Source organism: Lytechinus pictus, chromosome 3, assembly GCF_037042905.1.
Source record: "Lytechinus pictus isolate F3 Inbred chromosome 3, Lp3.0, whole genome shotgun sequence".
Lineage (NCBI taxonomy): Eukaryota > Metazoa > Echinodermata > Echinoidea > Temnopleuroida > Toxopneustidae > Lytechinus > Lytechinus pictus.
Window position 1 is genome coordinate 13,218,669 of NC_087247.1, and position 17,866 is coordinate 13,236,534.

The 17,866-nt window shown below is 37.1% G+C and overlaps 1 protein-coding gene across 1 annotated transcript; it reads left to right on the forward strand.

Moving 5' to 3' along the window:
• Window positions 1-420: 420 nt before the first annotated feature.
• On the forward strand, window positions 421-17,549 carry LOC129256524 (agrin-like). The gene is made up of 9 exons (XM_064096416.1): window positions 421-911; window positions 1,763-1,889; window positions 9,446-9,640; window positions 9,945-10,064; window positions 11,314-11,667; window positions 12,993-13,151; window positions 14,053-14,202; window positions 15,234-15,419; window positions 16,280-17,549. The coding sequence occupies exons 2-9, from the start codon at window positions 1,805-1,807 to the stop codon at window positions 16,324-16,326; spliced, it is 1,296 nt and encodes a 431-aa protein (XP_063952486.1). The 5' UTR covers window positions 421-911; window positions 1,763-1,804; the 3' UTR covers window positions 16,327-17,549.
• Window positions 17,550-17,866: the final 317 nt, after the last annotated feature.

Consider the following 17,866-nt stretch of genomic DNA (forward strand, 5'->3'; position numbering starts at 1 on the left):
AAATTATGCAACAAGAAATATTTCCCGATTTTTAAAACACTCAAACAAAGCCATACCGTATTTTATGTGTCTGTTTCAATCTTGAATCCATTCGTGCCAGTGGTGTAATGACAGCATATATCAGTCAGAAAGAGACGTAAACTTTTGGCAAGCGTAATGAGTAACCTATTTTCTCATTTCAATGTGTTCGTGTTGGAACACCACCTAACCCAGCTCGATCAATCTATTTTCTAATCAGATTTATCAATCAATTTATCATTTCAATTCAACGATCTGTTGAAATAGACAGCAGTAAGTGTATGCTATAATTTGGTTCTAAATGATTTAAATTCTTTGTAGTAGTACAAAGAAACAAGGAAACGGAGGCCCCAATCAATTTGATATACGTTCTAAAAATAACGTATTGCTAATTAATACTTTGAATTATCCATGTATACATCAGTATCTTTGCGAGAAGTATATACCTCATATACATCATCCAACAATTCATTCCTCTCTTGACGAGACGAAGTAGAAACATCACTCAACATGAAGTCGGAAAGGCAGTGACGGGTTACATCTTACGGAACCCAACATCCTGTCCAACCTTGCCAAAAAATAAGAACTTGAAGTCGCACAATTGAAGGTAAAATCGCCAACATCGATTGGAATGCGTGGGGATGAAGTCTTAATGTGACGAGTTCGTGATTTCCACTCTTCAAGTGATTTACTGAAATATTTGCTTTATCTAGTCTACGGAGGCGATAATCGGTATCTCCACCAGGGTTGTTCTTCCTCTGGATGTCGTCATCGTTCAGCGACTCAACCACAAAGATTGGTATCATCTGAGACATGTCCTGGTGTTGCACATCTAAGAAGGAGTAGGTCTACGTGAGGGACGAGTAGAAGTTCAAGAACATTCGTCAAGAAGAGTAAGTGACAGTTTGAAGTGTGATCATTTCTTTTATCATCTCCTTCATCAATGGAATTACCAAGGGACACTGGGACCGTGCACCCCCCCCCCCCCCACCCCCTTCCCCTCCTCCGTGCATGTTGGTCGGTGATCGAAAAAATAGAAATCAACGTAGAGAAGAAAATAAAAAAATCGTAAATTTACCTTCTTTTACACGAATGCACTCTCCATTTTATATATATTGCATTCAAATTACAATAATGATGATTCCAATAACACTGAATATGCCATCACTCGTGCATTTGTTGGGTATTTCGTCTCCGAAGAATTGGACAAGCAAAAAAAGTTTCCAGGAAAAACTGTTGCCCAATTCGCACCCCCCCCCCCAAAAGAAAAATGGTTTCATCCCCTATTTTTTTCTTGCTTTTGAAACTTTATAGGGGCTTCGGTCGAACCCCCCCCCCCCCCCCTCTGGCTACGGGATTGATGAAGTTCTTGGAGAAGTTTAATAAAAAGAAAAATAGTAGTCTCGTTCTTTTTCATGCGATTATCAGGAACATCATATTATGCAAGATATTTTTAAAGCAAACTTACTTTATTGGTTGAATAACTAGGAGACCTTCTTCGAAAGCCTAAAGATACAAGGTATACATGTTTGTAAGAGATAAAAATTTGAAAATATAAGATAACCACAATTAAAAAAGGAACGAAAACAAAAATCCAACGAATATTTTCGCTTCTTTTTGTATTTGTTGTTTCCCCGTGTTTAAATGTATTTTTTGTGCTCGTTCGCAGTATCACCAAGTATAAAAATCCAAAACAAAATTAATTCCTACTAAAAAATGTTGTTGTTATTGTTGTCTCCCACAGAAAAGAAGAGTGACGTGTAAAAAGATATCAAGACGAGTTTTGATGATGATTGAACGCACCATGATTAAACATTGTCTTCTCTTAGTATGTCTGTTTATTGGTCATCGAGATGTCCTCGGACAAAGAGGTAAATATTCAATTATCTAAAACCTCCCTCAAACCTCATCAAACACTATAAGCGAACATGAATGGGAAGGGGAACGCGTCCACCTCTGACCTCCTCCTCCTTTAAAAAAAGGAATTTCCTTTTTTTCTTTGTATTGTTAAAAAAATGAATGGAAAATGCTTTCCGTGGGTGGAGATAACCCTTTTCTGTTTGTTATTTTTCGTGCAAAAGTTAGTGTGCCACCCCCCCTTCCTTTTGATAAATCCTAGGTTTGCCCCTGATCATCATTAAAACAATCATCATCCATGATTTATTGTTATTATTATCATTATTATTATTATTCTTACTATTATTTGTATTTCCAATAAATTTGATAATGCCAGTTTATGCAAAATGAAGGAGTCGATATTTTCACACACTTATTATACATAAACTGCATGTTGGTCCTCCTGTAATGTAGGTTATGGTCTCACTGCTACTTGAAAATATAAATCGCCATTATTTTAATTAATGATTAGTCAAGATCGTCTTTATTTATTATGCATGTATACGTATACATATACATTTCATAAAATATTGTTTTGAAATAGTAAGTACAGCGTTAGTCCAACTTTACTGAGTCACACATTTTGCTGGTTTCAAGAACCGTTCTAGATTTGACAGGTTTTTTTTTTTTTTAAAGCAAGGTTGACGAGATTTGTTGACGGTTTCCATGGTGATCAGAGGGGAAACTTCTCGTAGGTTTTTCCTTGAACAGGGAGGAGTCTTCCTCGTTATGTTTTCAGAACCTTTCTGACGGGCAAGTGTCATCCTTTCCTCCTTGCATCCAGTGGGAGTGTTTCACGATTTTTTTTGTCCACGATTGTCACCGACTAATTCGCTCTGAGCCAATCAGATGCCAGGATTTGCAGTAGCTTATAACATCTGTCGATGAAAATCAGTGACAAAACCTTTCGTGAAACGTTCCCCAGGTGTCCATGTGAACTCTGATCTTTCCTCCTATACAGCTTTGATATTAAAACCTCAGCGGAAATATGATGGAATTTCTTGTGTCGAGAGCCATGATGATGAAAGATGGCGAGGATGATAATAGTGATGAAAGACATGATTATGATATAATCTGTTATGACCCCCCCCCCCCCAATATCAATGCTGCCGGGTCCTCCCTTCCTTCTTCCTCTTACTATTTATTTTAATAAACTTGTTTCTATTATTATTAATATTCATTGTCTTGGATCATTATTTCCATAATTCATATCGATACATCTATTCATTGTTGACGTTTTGTTTTTGTTTGTTTGTTTGTTTTTTGGCTTTATTTTGAACATTGTCTTTTATTGCATTTAAATGTCTTATCCTTATCAGGGAAATTCCACGAAGTAATCAACAATCAATAGTCTTTTTGAGCGTCCAACTACAACTTTCTCCAATCTTTTTTTTTTTTCATTTCACAAACTGCACAGACATGATTATTTGATAGTATAACATAATAACGAAGAAAATACGAACAGATCATTTCAGAAAATTTCCCACGTGTGTCTACATACAATATGACAAAACATTCATCAAGGCTTTTAGAGGATATTACTCTCCTCCTCCCACACACACACCCTCACACCTTTAAATTTAGAGTAGAGGTCATCTCTCTTCTTGGCCCCCAAAACATACCCGGGTTTGAGGTTCGAAACTGTATAAGTTTTGTCATTGGTGAATTATTTTTTATTAATGAAAATTCACAATCATGAAAATTCACTATCATGATATTATAAACGAAAAGGTGCATACTTTATAAAAAGATGTTGATGACAGCTAGGTTTTCCATAATCTCGGAATGTATACGCATAATGCAGATTTTATCGGTTTGAACTCATACCTGTATATTTGCTGGGTTTTTAATAGAAATATTTGTAAAGATTACTGGAAATTGGTCATGATTGGAGTTTCCTAATTGGCGTGTCTAGGGACGTCATTTCAAGATGCAATTTAGTTATTTCTAATTTTAGGGCTGATGTGGCAATGTTCCAATAAGTTCGTTCTTTTTCTGAAAATGAATAATGTTGGATGTTAAACTTATATGACCAAGTTTGTAAAATGCTATCTATGTATATTTCAGTCGAAATGGCATATGTAAAGCAGTAATTTAATTATTTAGTTATATTATTATAGTTATTTATATATATTAGCTAATTATTTAGTTATTATATAACTATAAAATACCATAGGGAATGGTATGATTATAATATTTGTATATAATTAATGATAAAGAAAAATCTACGATTGGTCCATATCTAAAAAAAATAATAATGTAAATGTTATTATGAATATTTCACCAATATAGAATTTGTTTCGAAAAAAGAAGGATATTTGTTTATTTGATATTCACTTTCCATCTCCCCTTTTTCGAGAAAAAATACCGACATGATTTTCTTTTTTGGGGTGTGTATTTCAATGAAAGTTTAAGAACTTATATATATATATATGTTAAGCCAATAGTTCCATGGATAAACCGCACTTGTTTTGGTCTTTAAAAAAGTAATTTAATAATGCATCATTGATATGACAGGGAATGATAGCTACATATACATCCCGAGGCTCCAATACGCCCCCCCCCAATACCTTCCCAGTTCTACACGTATATAAGATTATTATAATTTTTTATCTGTTACTGGGCATCACTGCCTCCCCCACCCTCCCCCCCCCCCCCTCCAAAAAAAAAAAAAAAAAAAAAATGCATAGATATCCCAAAGTTAGTGCCTACCGGTTGTGTTTGCCAACTCATTCTTGAAGCCAATTCTTACAAGAGCCTCGCCCATGGCCAGAGGTGATGTACTGGGAGCTTGGTTTATAGAAATGACGTGAGTTGGAACATTGATATGAGTATGACGTCAGACAAGGGAGCTTAATCGAAGCCATGAATGTGAGGAGGAGACCGTGGAGAGGACCTGGGACTCCGGCTGGGACTGTGTTACATAGCGTTGGATAATGTTATGAGCAAGTTTAGAGCAGCCCGATTATTATGAAAGTAGGAAAAAATGATAAGAAGAAAGAGAGAATGAGGAGGAGAATAAAGAGAAAGGAAGAAGGAGAAGAAGAAGAATTAGGAGGAGAAAGAGAGGACAGAAGAAGGGAAAATGGAAACATAACAATGAAAATTAGGAGGAGGGAGAAGATTGAACACAAGGAACCAGAAGTACGAGGAAGGAGAAGAAAGAAGGAGAAAAGGAAAAAGAAAGGTGAGTATAGGAGGAGGAGGAGGAAAAGGGTAAAATAAAAGAAAGAAAGAAAGAAAGAAAGAAAGAAAGAAAGAAAGAAAGAAAGAAAGAAAGAAAGAAAGAAAGAAAGAAAGAAAGAAAGAAAGAAAGAAAGAAAGAAAGAAAGAAAGAAAGAAAGAAAGAAAGAAAGAAAGAAAGAAAGAAAGAAAGAAAGAAAGAAAGAAAGAAAGAAAGAAAGAAAGAAAGAAAGAAAGAAAGAAAGAAAGAAAGAAAGAAAGAAAGAAAGAAAGAAAGAAAGAAAGAAAGAAATACTTTTTTGACTTTTCAAATGAAAACTTTATTTACAAATTATAATCACAAAAGTCAGGTATACAATAAAAGAATAGTTTGACATAAACATTCAAATGAGATCAGGTTGATTACAAGCACAGAGTTATAAAACCAAATGTTAAATGAGCCATGCAATGCTGCCCTCGTTAATTGTAAAAAGTAATCTATTCATACACCATTTACGTAAAAAGGCATCAATATTAGAACATAATTTGTAATAAGTAAATTCATAGAGTATTCTGTTTTTGAGACGATGTAACCAAATAATAAGTGGATCGGTGAAATTTGAGGTACGGTACATAAAATAAATGGTACTTTTTAAACTAATAATAAGAAAATTAGCAAGGCGGATAACCTTTCTGTCACGCCCTCTGGCATGCGGAATGAGTGCCCAGTATAGGTCAAAATTAAGTTTGAGACAGGGGAGGAGATTGTTCAACAGTCTATGAAGAAGATTGAGAGGGGGTTGGATTCCTTTACATTCGATGAACAGATGTTGAATGGTTCCTGGTTCTCCGCACCATCCGCAAAAAGAAGAAATGTCTGTATTAAGATGATGGAGTATAGTGAGCGACGGTAAAATATTGTGAAGGAGTCTGTATTGAATATCAGCCTCTTTTTTAGGTGTTGGTAATTGATAGATAGATAGCCAGTTTACTTTTGTAGATGTATCGAGAAATCCAGTATCATGCCAATGTGAGCTTGATGAGATTGTCGTATTATCTAGTTCTTTCCTGTAGATTCTGTAGATAGCTTTAGAAGAAGCAATAAGTCCATTTTCGGAAGAAGCCAGAGTGAAGTTGATCGGAGTAACTGGAGCAGACAATAGATCAGAGTATTTGTGTTGACAGCCTGAGTCATTAAAATATGTAGGGAAAACTTTAGAGAGTACAGTTCGAATGAGTAATGTTTCACGTTCGATGAGACGCGATGATGGTTGTCGAAGTCCTCTTGGAAAGTTCTTTTGGAGACAGCTACTCTCAATCCAAAGACCAGTTGAGTGGTTTATCAAATGGCGAACTAGTTTCACTCCGCATGCCATCAGGCGCGTCGGAAAAAAATTATCAACATCAATTGCATCAATAATATGAAAACTATTTAAGGGCATGTTAATTGCATGGCTGAAAGAGAGGGATTGTGTCACAATTCGAGCTCCAGATGTCAACCAAGCTCGCAGAACTTCACTATAGTAAACTGGAAGACTTGTGTAAAATTTAGGATCAATTCTTGTAAAGAACAATTGGTAATCAAATCCTAATTTACAATACTGTCTCAGAAAATGAGCCATAAAGTCGTTTACTGGATGAGAATTTAAGGAAAGAAACCGTTGAATAATCGAAAATCTGTAAGTTAGAACACGAGCTTGGAGACAAGCTAGCCCCAGCCCTCCTTCGTCAGGTTTTTCATACAACACTTCTTTCTTTAACCAGTGCCGCTTATTTGACCAGATGAAATTCACAATTAAATTCTGAAGTTCGTTTAATACATTTTCAGGAGGAGAAAGAACTGCAAGAACATGAAATATTTTTGATGCAGCGAGCTGGTTTGCAATCAATACCTTGCCTTTAAAAGAGAGTGAGTTCGATAAACGAGACCACGAAATGAAAGTCTAATTAAGTCTTTCTTTACATTTAATCCAGTTTTGTTTAGAATAATTAAACGTGTTCCCTAAATGAACTCCTAAAAAGGGGAGACCTTCACTATTCCAAGAAAAGTTGAGGGGTTTATCATTCCGCCCTTTCCAACGGCCGACCCAAAGGCCTTGTGTTTTTTTTTGTATTTAAACATGCAGCAGAGGCCAGACTAAACATATTGTAAGTTTGTTCAACTAATTCAAAGCCAGCATCGGCTGTGACAAATATCGATACATCGTCTGCATATGCAGATACTACACAAGGTTTGTTAATAGCAGGGATATTTAATGCATGATTTGACACGTTCTCTCTTAGTGAGTTCAGGAGAGGCTCAATGGCGAGAGTATATAGCAACCCTGATAGAGGGCATCCCTGTCGTATTCCTTTCTCAAAGGGGAAGGGAGCTGTCAGGGATCCACACACTTTAATAAGGCTTTCAGCCCCTTCATACAAAATTCGTATATAAGATATAAAATGACTTCCAAAGCCCATGCGTTTCATAACATTGAATAAATAAACATGATCTACATTATCAAATGCCTTTTTCTGGTCCAAGTTCAATACAGCCAAAGAGATATTATCAGTGTTTGCATAGAACAAAATATCTCTAATGAGATTAATGTTGTCATAAATAGAACGACCGGGGATACAATAACTTTGGTCTCTTCCAATAACATGATCAATGCATGATTTTAGCCTACTGGCAAGCAGTCTAGCAAAAATTTTATAGTCTGTGTTGAGGAGGGAGACGGGACGCCAATTTGAAATATCAGCGAGGTCTCCTTTTTTGGGGAGTAAAGTAATGACCGCCCTCCTAAAGGAGTATGGTAAAAATCCAGATTCAAGAGAGGAGGTAAGAACTTCGAGAAAATCATCTTTGAGCATGGGCCAAAAGACATGATAAAATTCAGAGGTAAGTCCATCGATACCAGGAGACTTATTTTTGCCTAGCTGCTTGACAGCATTATCAAGTTCTTCTACAGATATTGGATTCTCAAGGTCCTTTGATAAGGACGGATCAAGCGTCTTGATATTTACAAGTAAACTATTGATGGCGCTCTTGTCAGTTGGCTTTCGAGTGTAAAGAGATTCATAAAAATCCCGAACATGATTTTTTATCTCAGAAAGAATGAAAGAAAGAAAGAAAGAAGATAACGACAATGCCCTTTCAAGACAATATACCATTCAAGATAAATTAAGAAAGAAAATCAGTTTCTGATGTTTTGCTGTCATGAAAAATCTTTCAATTCACACTGTCATGACCGTATAAAAGTGCGATGCTTGATTTCCTTATCTGTTGCATTAAACTTCCTCTTCATGAGATGACAAGCCCAACATAGATGATATAGTAACGATATAGTTTGAGGAAGAAATGGGGAAAAGAGTGATATAGCATATTTAGACAAATACAAAGTAACATTACAACTTCTTAAACAGCAATAAATTATAACGTCAAACAACTTTCAGGAAAACTGCACCTGCGTTACTCCGATGGAGACACAGGAATGCATGAACACATCAGGGTATAAGAAAGCAGGAACATGAAAATCAAGGCGGTCACTTGAGTCTTTCGAGTATCGAGAAAAAGTCAAATTGCCACATTTGCACCGTCAATATTAAAGTTTTTAAAAAAATCCTATTGTAATGAGTACCATAACCGTAGACACAAAGACGGTTGCCAAGGATGGCATGGATGACGATATCATGTCCGACGTCGAGATAAGATGACCGCCATTGTTGTCTCATACAGTCGTCATCATGTCGTTTTCCTGTGAGATTTGTTATCGTTACAACTGTAAAAAACGTGATCATTGTTTGGTAATCATGTAACCTTTTAAAATGTCATAGTTAATGATAGATTATGATATCCGTCATTAACGTCTTTAATACGTATTATGACGTATCAATAGGGGGTTTTCGCAACAGCTACGCAAACGCTTTCTGGAACGAAGAGAACCTATTGTCAAATGCCCTTCATGACAATGAAGTCTTTGTCGAGGGTCGGTGATTCGAAACAACAGTTTCGTCCGTGACTCTGGACAAATGACATATTTGCAATTTTTCGACAGCTCAGAATTTTACGTCGATCGGCTGTCCCGGTTCACCACCTTTCGACAAAGACCTGTCAGCTGTTCATTGTGATTTGACGGGAATTTTCAATAGAATTGCTTTGTTGTAGAATCCGTCCCTGTTGGAATTGCGAAATCTCAACTCACTAATGATATTCGTCATTAACGTTTTACATAAATAGTTGTTTTTATGACGTAACATTATGGTTAAGAAGACTGCGATGATGAGGGTAATAACAGTATCTCATGAAAAGTTTTAACATTAAAGTCATTTACTTGTATTTTCTCACCTTCTCACTTTTATGTGAACCTGCAACTATCCACACCTTCAGATTGTCGACAAATTCGGCGACGATGCCCGCACGGTAGTCGGCGAGGCCCCGTTTGTGACACGTACGGTCGAACATGGAACAGTCGTTGCGCCATCTTGCGGGCACAATGCAACGATCCGTACCTCTACGTACAGTTTGCCTATGCGGGAAACTGTGTGGATCAACAAATGAGACAGAGGCAGACGAACTACCCAGGTAAATTTTTTTTTTTTTTTTTTTAAATCGAGCAAGAACCTAGGGGGAACGGGGGGTTCAGTCCCCATGTTTTCCAAAACCGTGTACAAAAACGTAGAAATTACTACCTGACTGATTTTTTTTGCATGGTCAGCCCCCTCCCCCGGCCCCCCCCCCCCCCATTCACTTTCAAAACATATGACTTGATCAATAACAATTGTTCGAAGGGCAAACAGATAAAGAAAGAGTGTTATTCTTTTTATATCTATGTGAGATTAAAAGGGAATACTGAATGTGATTATGGGTTAATGTTTTGTTCCTACAGATTCCTTTGCTTCAGCGACGCATAGCAGCGAGGAGATGAGTGCCGAGGTAATATTACCTACACAACCATCAATACGAGGGACTACAATCATGACAATAGCACCAACTAATCATGCTAATAGTAAGTTTGGAAGTAGGAAGGGAGGGTATTAAAGGAGTTAATTGCAGAGCCTTGGTATATATTATCTATAGACATTACCCAATATCCAGATAAGCTGGTCTCAGGTCGCCACCCCCATCTTTTATTTGGGGTATCGCCCCCCCCCCCCCTCGAATTTTAACACTTAATATAGATATATATACTCCCATGTATAGGTCATGAGCCTACCTTTAAAATAATGGAAAAACTGCAACTTGGTTTCCATCACTATAGGTCCGTATTCTGAACTCAGGTTTAAATTAAACCCTGGTTTAAATTTGTGGTTTAACTATGGAGAGCCAAATGGGGCACAAATCCCTAACAGTATACACATCCAATTTATTAACTATCAGTTGACACTCAAATTGTCCATAATTGTCTGTGAATGATGTCTGTGGTATTTTTCTTCATTATGGAAGCAAAAGAAAACGAAATAGTAAACATACGAAATATGCAATATAGAAAGAACTTTTTAATTTTTGGCTCCCCATAATTTTAGTACAGAGTTAGACCGTGGTCTAAGTTAAAATTGACTTCAGAATACGGGCCATATCATGAGTTTAAGTTCGCTTGCTTCGCTTTTTCGCATACCTCAAAATATATTGGAATGATGATCTTTGGTCCCACCTCCCCCCCCCCCCCCCTAACATGAACTCGCCGACACTGCTTCGGCCTATAACTCCATAAACTTGGATATCGTATCAACATCAAGATCAAGATGTCATTACCATTTTTATATTGAAATAATGATTCTTGCTTTACTTCCTGAATTTTTTAAAATAACATATTCGTATCAAACTCAATTGTCCACTGTCATGATACTTCTCTTTTTCTCCTGGGTTAATAAATTTGATAATTTTGTTGGGTTCCAAATTTCATCAAGAATTGTTTCTTTTACTTGACAATCCTGACAAAAGTATAACTTTCATGTTCAGTGTTTTATTTTTATTTGTTTGACGTGTGTTATGTATGTTTGATACTTGAATTGATGGTCTCCAAAAATGACATAATTAAAAATATATATCAGGGGCCGCGGAAGCGGGGGCTGACCCCCCCCCCCCTTCGAAAACCCTGTACAAAACGTACTATCTGATTGTGATTTTTGCTTGGTCTGCTCCTCCCCCCCCCCCCCCCCCCACTTTCAAATTCGTTCCGCTTCCCCCGTATATATATGAAGAGCAAATAATACTACATTGTTTTGTTTTATATATCTATATTTCCATGATTTCAGATCCTACCCTCGCACCCGATGGGGTCATGCCTTACCCGTGCCCCCTCCTGTGTGCTCCGAGCACCGACCAGGTCTGCGGCAGCGACGGCTTTACCTACGACTCCGTGTGCCATATGAGGTTGGAGGCGTGCCGAACCCGTGATCGATCCCTGGTCGTCAACTACAGAGGACCTTGCCAATGCCCCGAGGCGTGCCCGATGGTCTATGAGCCAGTGTGTGCCATGAGCACAAGACCAGGCTTCCCGAATCAAAGGACTTTCACGTCCCAATGCGAGATGCAAAAGGACGCCTGTCGACATAGCGATAAGTCGATGACGATGTCTTATCGAGGAGAATGCGTCGCCGACTTGCAAGGTACATTGGAAGATATACATTTTCAAGGTATATTAGTAGGCCTATATTCAAAGGAGCGGCGCTACGGGGAAGGAAGGGGGGTAAGGGCACGCCCCTTAACCTTATTATAATGTCCATCGATGAATTGTCACATCCAACACAAATAACACGATGCTATAAATACTTTCATCAACATTATTATACCTCTCATATTTGATTTTTTCTTTCCCCATGAACTTTTCTTTTGTTACATTCCTATTATCTTGTGCAAAAAAAAAGAATAAGACTCTTTCATTGCATTGTATAGTTTGGTTCCCCCCTTCCTTTCGAAGCCTCCATTAATTTCAAGCTCCAAGCTTAAGTTGGCGGTCTCCCACATTTCAATTTACGATATTATATGTATTTTTTATCAAGTCATGTTTCAACTTTTTTGAAAAAAGAGAAAATTTTCCAAGTGTATTTGATATTTACTTAGAATAACATTACGATAATCATAATGTCAAGCATTATGTTTGCTATGCTCGTTGTTATTTAATGTTGAAAAATTATCATACTAGTATATACTTTCTGTCATTGAAATGTGGAAATGAAATCAAAATCAAAGTAATAACACGACTTATTGGGATGACTAACATAAGTAGCTTTGAATCCTGGCGCCGTTGTCTTGCATCGGAAAACTTCTCAACCCTTTTAAACCCGGATATATAAGTTGAAGATTTGTATTCTTCATCAAAACTCAAATTCTGTTGAATTTTGCCCACAATATATCATTTTCTTGCCCCTTAATTATTGTTTGTTTTATCATGGTTTCATTTTCACGCTACCTCGCTTGCAATGTTGAGCTTCCTTTATTCTCTAAAATGTACGCAATCTACACGTTACTTATATTTTATGTACTTGTGATGGGGTATGGGGGACTTCTGAAATAAAACTGAAAATAATGAAATTGGAGTACAACAGGAGCCGCGGAATGGTTTTGAATATAGGGACTGATCATACGTTTTTGTACAAGTTTACGGAAAAAAGTGAGGAACTGGAATGGGTAACGATATATACATCGAATAACAATTAGCTCATTTTTTTGTACAATGGGGTCCGTTTCATAAATGAGTTAAAATTATGCTAACTTTGTAATCATGGTAATTATATATTACCAAGACGGTAACAGAACTCAGCAGCGTTTCCATGGTAATGATCATACTGGCAAAGTTACCATATAAGTCCTAAAGAAACAGGCCCCGCTCCCTCAAAAAGTGGGAGAGAATAACATGATGAGTTTTTAAGCGTGTTATTTATGATTATGCTCAGAATTTTCAATTATGATTATGATTTTTTTACGTTTTCAGGACAGTGTAACTTCCCTTGTGACCCGCTCTACGAACCTGTGTGCAGCACCAAGAATGTGACATATCGAAGTCAATGTGAACTGAACCGTCATAAATGTATTACCCAGGATACGACAACAGATGTGGCTTACATAGGGGCATGTCCACATGCGCCTATAAGTAAGTACTTGAAACTGGTTTGAGGGGAATATGTTTTAGGTGTGAAGAACGCCTGCATGCGATGCATTTCGGACATAAAGATTATGAATTGCCTTTGCGATTGATTTATATCAGTCTGCTTTGGTTAGATTAATTTTTGTTTATAAACATTAAAACTATAACATCACTTCTTCATATTCCTGATTCACATTTTTTTTCTTCAAAAGTTAGCCTTTAAAGTAGCACATTAAAATAGGGATAGTAAGGATGTCTTTTTGTTTCATAAATTTATTTATTTATGATCTTCAATGTCGTTCCCTTCCTCATTCCAAGTAAAATTATTATATTTTACTCAAAGAATAAAAGAATCACATAGTAAATAAACATTGATTGCAGATTTAAAACAAATTGATATGGTCCCCTCACGACCCCCCCCCAAAAAAAAAAAGCAGCCGACGATTTAATGGTATAATTACACCGCAGATGGCGCTCTCATATTATACTTTTCAGATGGATGAAGTATACTTACCCCTTTCGTAAAATCATTGAGGAGATACTACCCCAGGCTGCCATGGGTCGATAAGTTAAAATATACTAACCGAAACTTTCCTGAGGACTTTCCAGCGCTACTCTGTAAGACTAAAAGCTACAAAAATGCACGGGCCTGGGAACGATTTTTAAAGAGGGAGTGATGGCTTGGAAACAATTGACATTTTAGTTAGAAAAATAAAATTGAGAAGTCCACCCCCCGCAAAAAAAAATATGACAAGCAAAAAAAATAAAGGTTTTCACTTCAAGAATGAAGGTGATTTCGCTGGGGGGAAAATGAGGACCCCAAAAAGGGGCATTCGCTCTATTTCCGACGGGTGCAGATTCTCTTATTCTTAAGGATGTTTTCTAATAATTATATATTTTTTTTAAGGATGTCCGAACCTATGTAAACCATCTCGAGATCCTCACTGTGGCAGTGATGGGGTCACGTATCCTTCGTTGTGTGAGTACGGGGTAGCTGCTTGTAAAGACCCCACCCTGCGGCTCAGATACAAAGGACCCTGTGTACCTGGCACTGCAGGTTAGTTACCGAAACCTTAAAGACTTTTAGAATAACAAAATAATGCACCGATTTCTAGAACAGATTTAATATCAGCCAATCAGATTGAAGGATTTCAGTAGCTTCTAACGGTTATTGCTATTTTGGTTTTATAACAAGTTTTATGAAACGGGCCCCTGATCTGGTAAATTATTGCGATGGTGGTAGTGGTGGTGGTGGGTGGTGATGAATAATTCGCGATTAATAATTCATATTCCCCCATCATATCCAATGATGATGGATTGATGGAAGGACATTTTATTGAGATCGCATGATAGAGAAATGCACATCTGAGTCTCTTTTGAATGGTGGATAGATTGATGGTGGATAGAGTCATGGTGGGGTTGATGATGATGATGATGGTTGTGATGTTGATGATGGTTATGTTGATGGTGATGGAGGTGGTGATGATGGTGGTGGTAATGTTGATGGTGGTGATGTTTATGGTATTGATGATGATGATGACGATGATGATGATGATGATGGTGGTGGTGGTGGTGGTGGTGGTGGTGGTAGTGATAGTGGTGACAGGGTTGATGGTGAATAATTGTATGGTGGTGCCGGTGGTGGTGATGCTGATGATGGTGTTGTTTATAGATGTGGATGTATGAATGACGGGCTGGATGTATGGAGGTAACGTTGATTATAGTGGTGGTGGTTTTGTTAGATGGATTGATGGATGGATGGATGGATGAATGGATAGATTAATTGATGAGTGAATGGTAGTGATGATCTTGTTGATGATGATGATGATGGTGATGATGTTGTTGTTGATGGTGATGATGATGATGATGATGATGGTGGTAATGATGATGATGTTGTTGTTGATGATGATGATGAAGATGATGATGATAAAAACGCAGTGTGGTGGCTTCGTCGTTTAGTTTACTAGATTCCAAAACCATGCATGATATAGCATGTATAGGTACACGGAGAGGAAGATGAAATGCCTGAGATCATTGTCGAAGTCTTCCTCGCTCCTGTTTGATAACTATTTGTTATTTTGTCAACAGACCCCTGTTCTCGAATATGTGATAGTTTTGAAGACCCTGTATGCGGTACGGATGGACAGACTTACTGGAATCCGTGTCTTCTCCAGCTAGCCTACTGCAATAATCCAACAATCACGTTAGCCTACCGTGGGATATGTATGGGTTCTACCAGGAGTAATCGAGCCCGCAATGGTCATGTAAAACCATGTAAGTATATCAATAAATTATTTAGGGATTTAAAAGATTTTTTTTTTTAAATGAAAATTTGATTAAAGGGAATAAAATTATGATATCTCACGCGAAACTCTTTGTTATATAGCCTACAGTCACGGAGGTCAGTGCCTATATATTGGTATTAAAGGAGACTGGATATTGGATCACTTCTTCTGTTTGCATGCATCAGTGGCGTAATCAGCCATATATTTTTGAGGGGTCAGACATATCTTACCAGGCAACATAACATTTAGAAATCTCTGAGCGATTAAACAACAGAGTAAAATAATTCATCCCTTATTGGCAAGCCCGCAATCCCAAAAGAAAATTATCATGAATCAAAATCAGACCAGCTTTGGCAGTTGGGCCTGTATAATTTTGAATGATTACAAACAAGTTCTCATTAACATTTATTATATTATTCATTTATTAAGCTTTATGAAAAAATTAACAACAGCAATGCCGGTATATCTATATTCAAGCTTTATTTTCAGTGACGTATGGGGCTAGTGCTAAAATTGGCCGTACCTGGGGTTAGTTTTGAAATCGCGCCCCTTTCTTACTTTAATTGACGCCGGTAGCTTCAGTGGATATTCGTAAGATTAAACATTTACGAGTTTCCATCCTCGTTTTCTGCCCCCTCGATTATGTTGCTGTGCCCCCCCCCCCCCGAAAGTGGGGCCTGAAGCACACGCCCCCATCCAACCCCTCCCTCGATCCTGATACGCAACTGTACTTAAACACGTTAAAAATCAGAGTCCATTGATCGATGCACATCATAAATCCGCAGATCGTTCCTAATGAAAATATTGATTCTCTTATACTGATCCCCCCTTTTTTTTTCTTTATTCCAGACTACACAGCTTATGGGTCCAAGAATCCATATATCGGATTCCCATGAAAAGAGACTCGTCTCCATGATGCCTTTGACCTCCTTGGGTATTTTCTCCAGAATATTCTTCCGTTCTTTTAGTTTTACTACACAGGGGCCTTGAAATGCTTTTGAAATTTAAGATCTAAGAATGGTGTTAATTCATATTTAATTGTGTTGTTGTAAGAACTTTCTTCTATTTATTTCATTATGGTTTATAACTTCGTGAATATGGGCTATATACTTTCATCAAATTATGGTGGAAATTTCAGGCCCAAGGTATATTGTTTGAATTAAACAAGTTTGGGCTGACCCAGATGTGGAGGGCTGAACCCTAAACACGCACATAATCACAATTAGATGGTCATGATTTTTTTTCACGTAAAGTGGAGGGCTGAAGCATCCCCCCACGCGGTGGGGAGGGGGGGTCAACGGTCCCTGGAATATACGCACGTGATATTCACAATGTCAAGGCAAGAGGAACCAGTAACTCCATTTAGGAGCTGAATCAATCATTTTCGGGCCCTGGTATTACATGTACTTTTCCGAATGAAGTGGAACGACGGGAAATAGTTTTTTTTTATCAAATAAATTTCTGATCAGATATTCCTCCTTTTTAATTTTTTTAAAATTATAAACAATATCGATGCTGGTCACTATGATAGATATCACTCAAGCGAATTATATTATGTGTTTTTTTCTTTAAACAATATGCGAATGCACTAGAAACCTAACCATTGAATGATGGTGTTTGATTTTGACCTTAAATTAGCCATGTATTTTAGATTAAAACAAACGTTGAGAGTTAAATGCATTATAATTATTTATTTTCAAAACTATTTAAATTCATGTTGCAGTTTATATTATTTTGTGCTATAACCGGATAAGAACCATTAAGATCATATTGCATGATATTAATCTGGATTCAAGTTTGAGCATTGAGATCGCCTCGAATACAAATTCATCTTTGGATAACTGTAGTAAGATGTCTTTCCCATATTCGGTTTTTAGTGTATAAGCCATAAAAAAATAAATCGTATTTTAGCTTTAAAAAATATATATATACCGGATAATGCATCCCGAAATGTTGTTTGAGGAAGTAAGAACATTATTTTATGCTTTCGTTTGAAAATTCGTCTTTGAAATTGATAATACCATCACTGCCAATGCTATAACCATTATTTTAAAGCGAAGTGGCTTCTTTTAACCTGTAAGTTTTTCAATAAACCTAACGAAGTCCTAATATAACGAGATTATCGAATTGTCGAGTCTTTTATTGTTGCATTGACAAACGTGTTTAGTTACACCGAACATGCCGAATAACACTTGCCAAGCACTTGGTTTTTTATTTTCATTTTTTATGACGGGTTATGTCCATTGTTGTGATTTCGGACCTTTTAATGGTTCAAATTTCAAATTAGCATATCGACATTTATCTGGTATGCCTACAACCTGTTTTTCTTTACTCAATTTGCATGATAATAAGAGTTATAATTACACTGAACACCTTATACATTTTTTCGATCGATTGTATTCCGTTAATTGTAAAAAGAAAAAAAGCTCAATGAAG

Bases quoted from the DNA above. Each gene is read 5' to 3' on its own strand.
- LOC129256524 (XM_064096416.1), top strand. From the start codon at position 1,805: ATGATGATTGAACGCACCATGATTAAACATTGTCTTCTCTTAGTATGT. The intron at 9,641-9,944 runs GTAAATTTTTTT...TTGTTCCTACAG, and splicing joins GAGGCAGACGAACTACCCAG to ATTCCTTTGCTTCAGCGACG. The intron at 15,420-16,279 runs GTAAGTATATCA...TCTTTATTCCAG, and splicing joins CAATGGTCATGTAAAACCAT to ACTACACAGCTTATGGGTCC.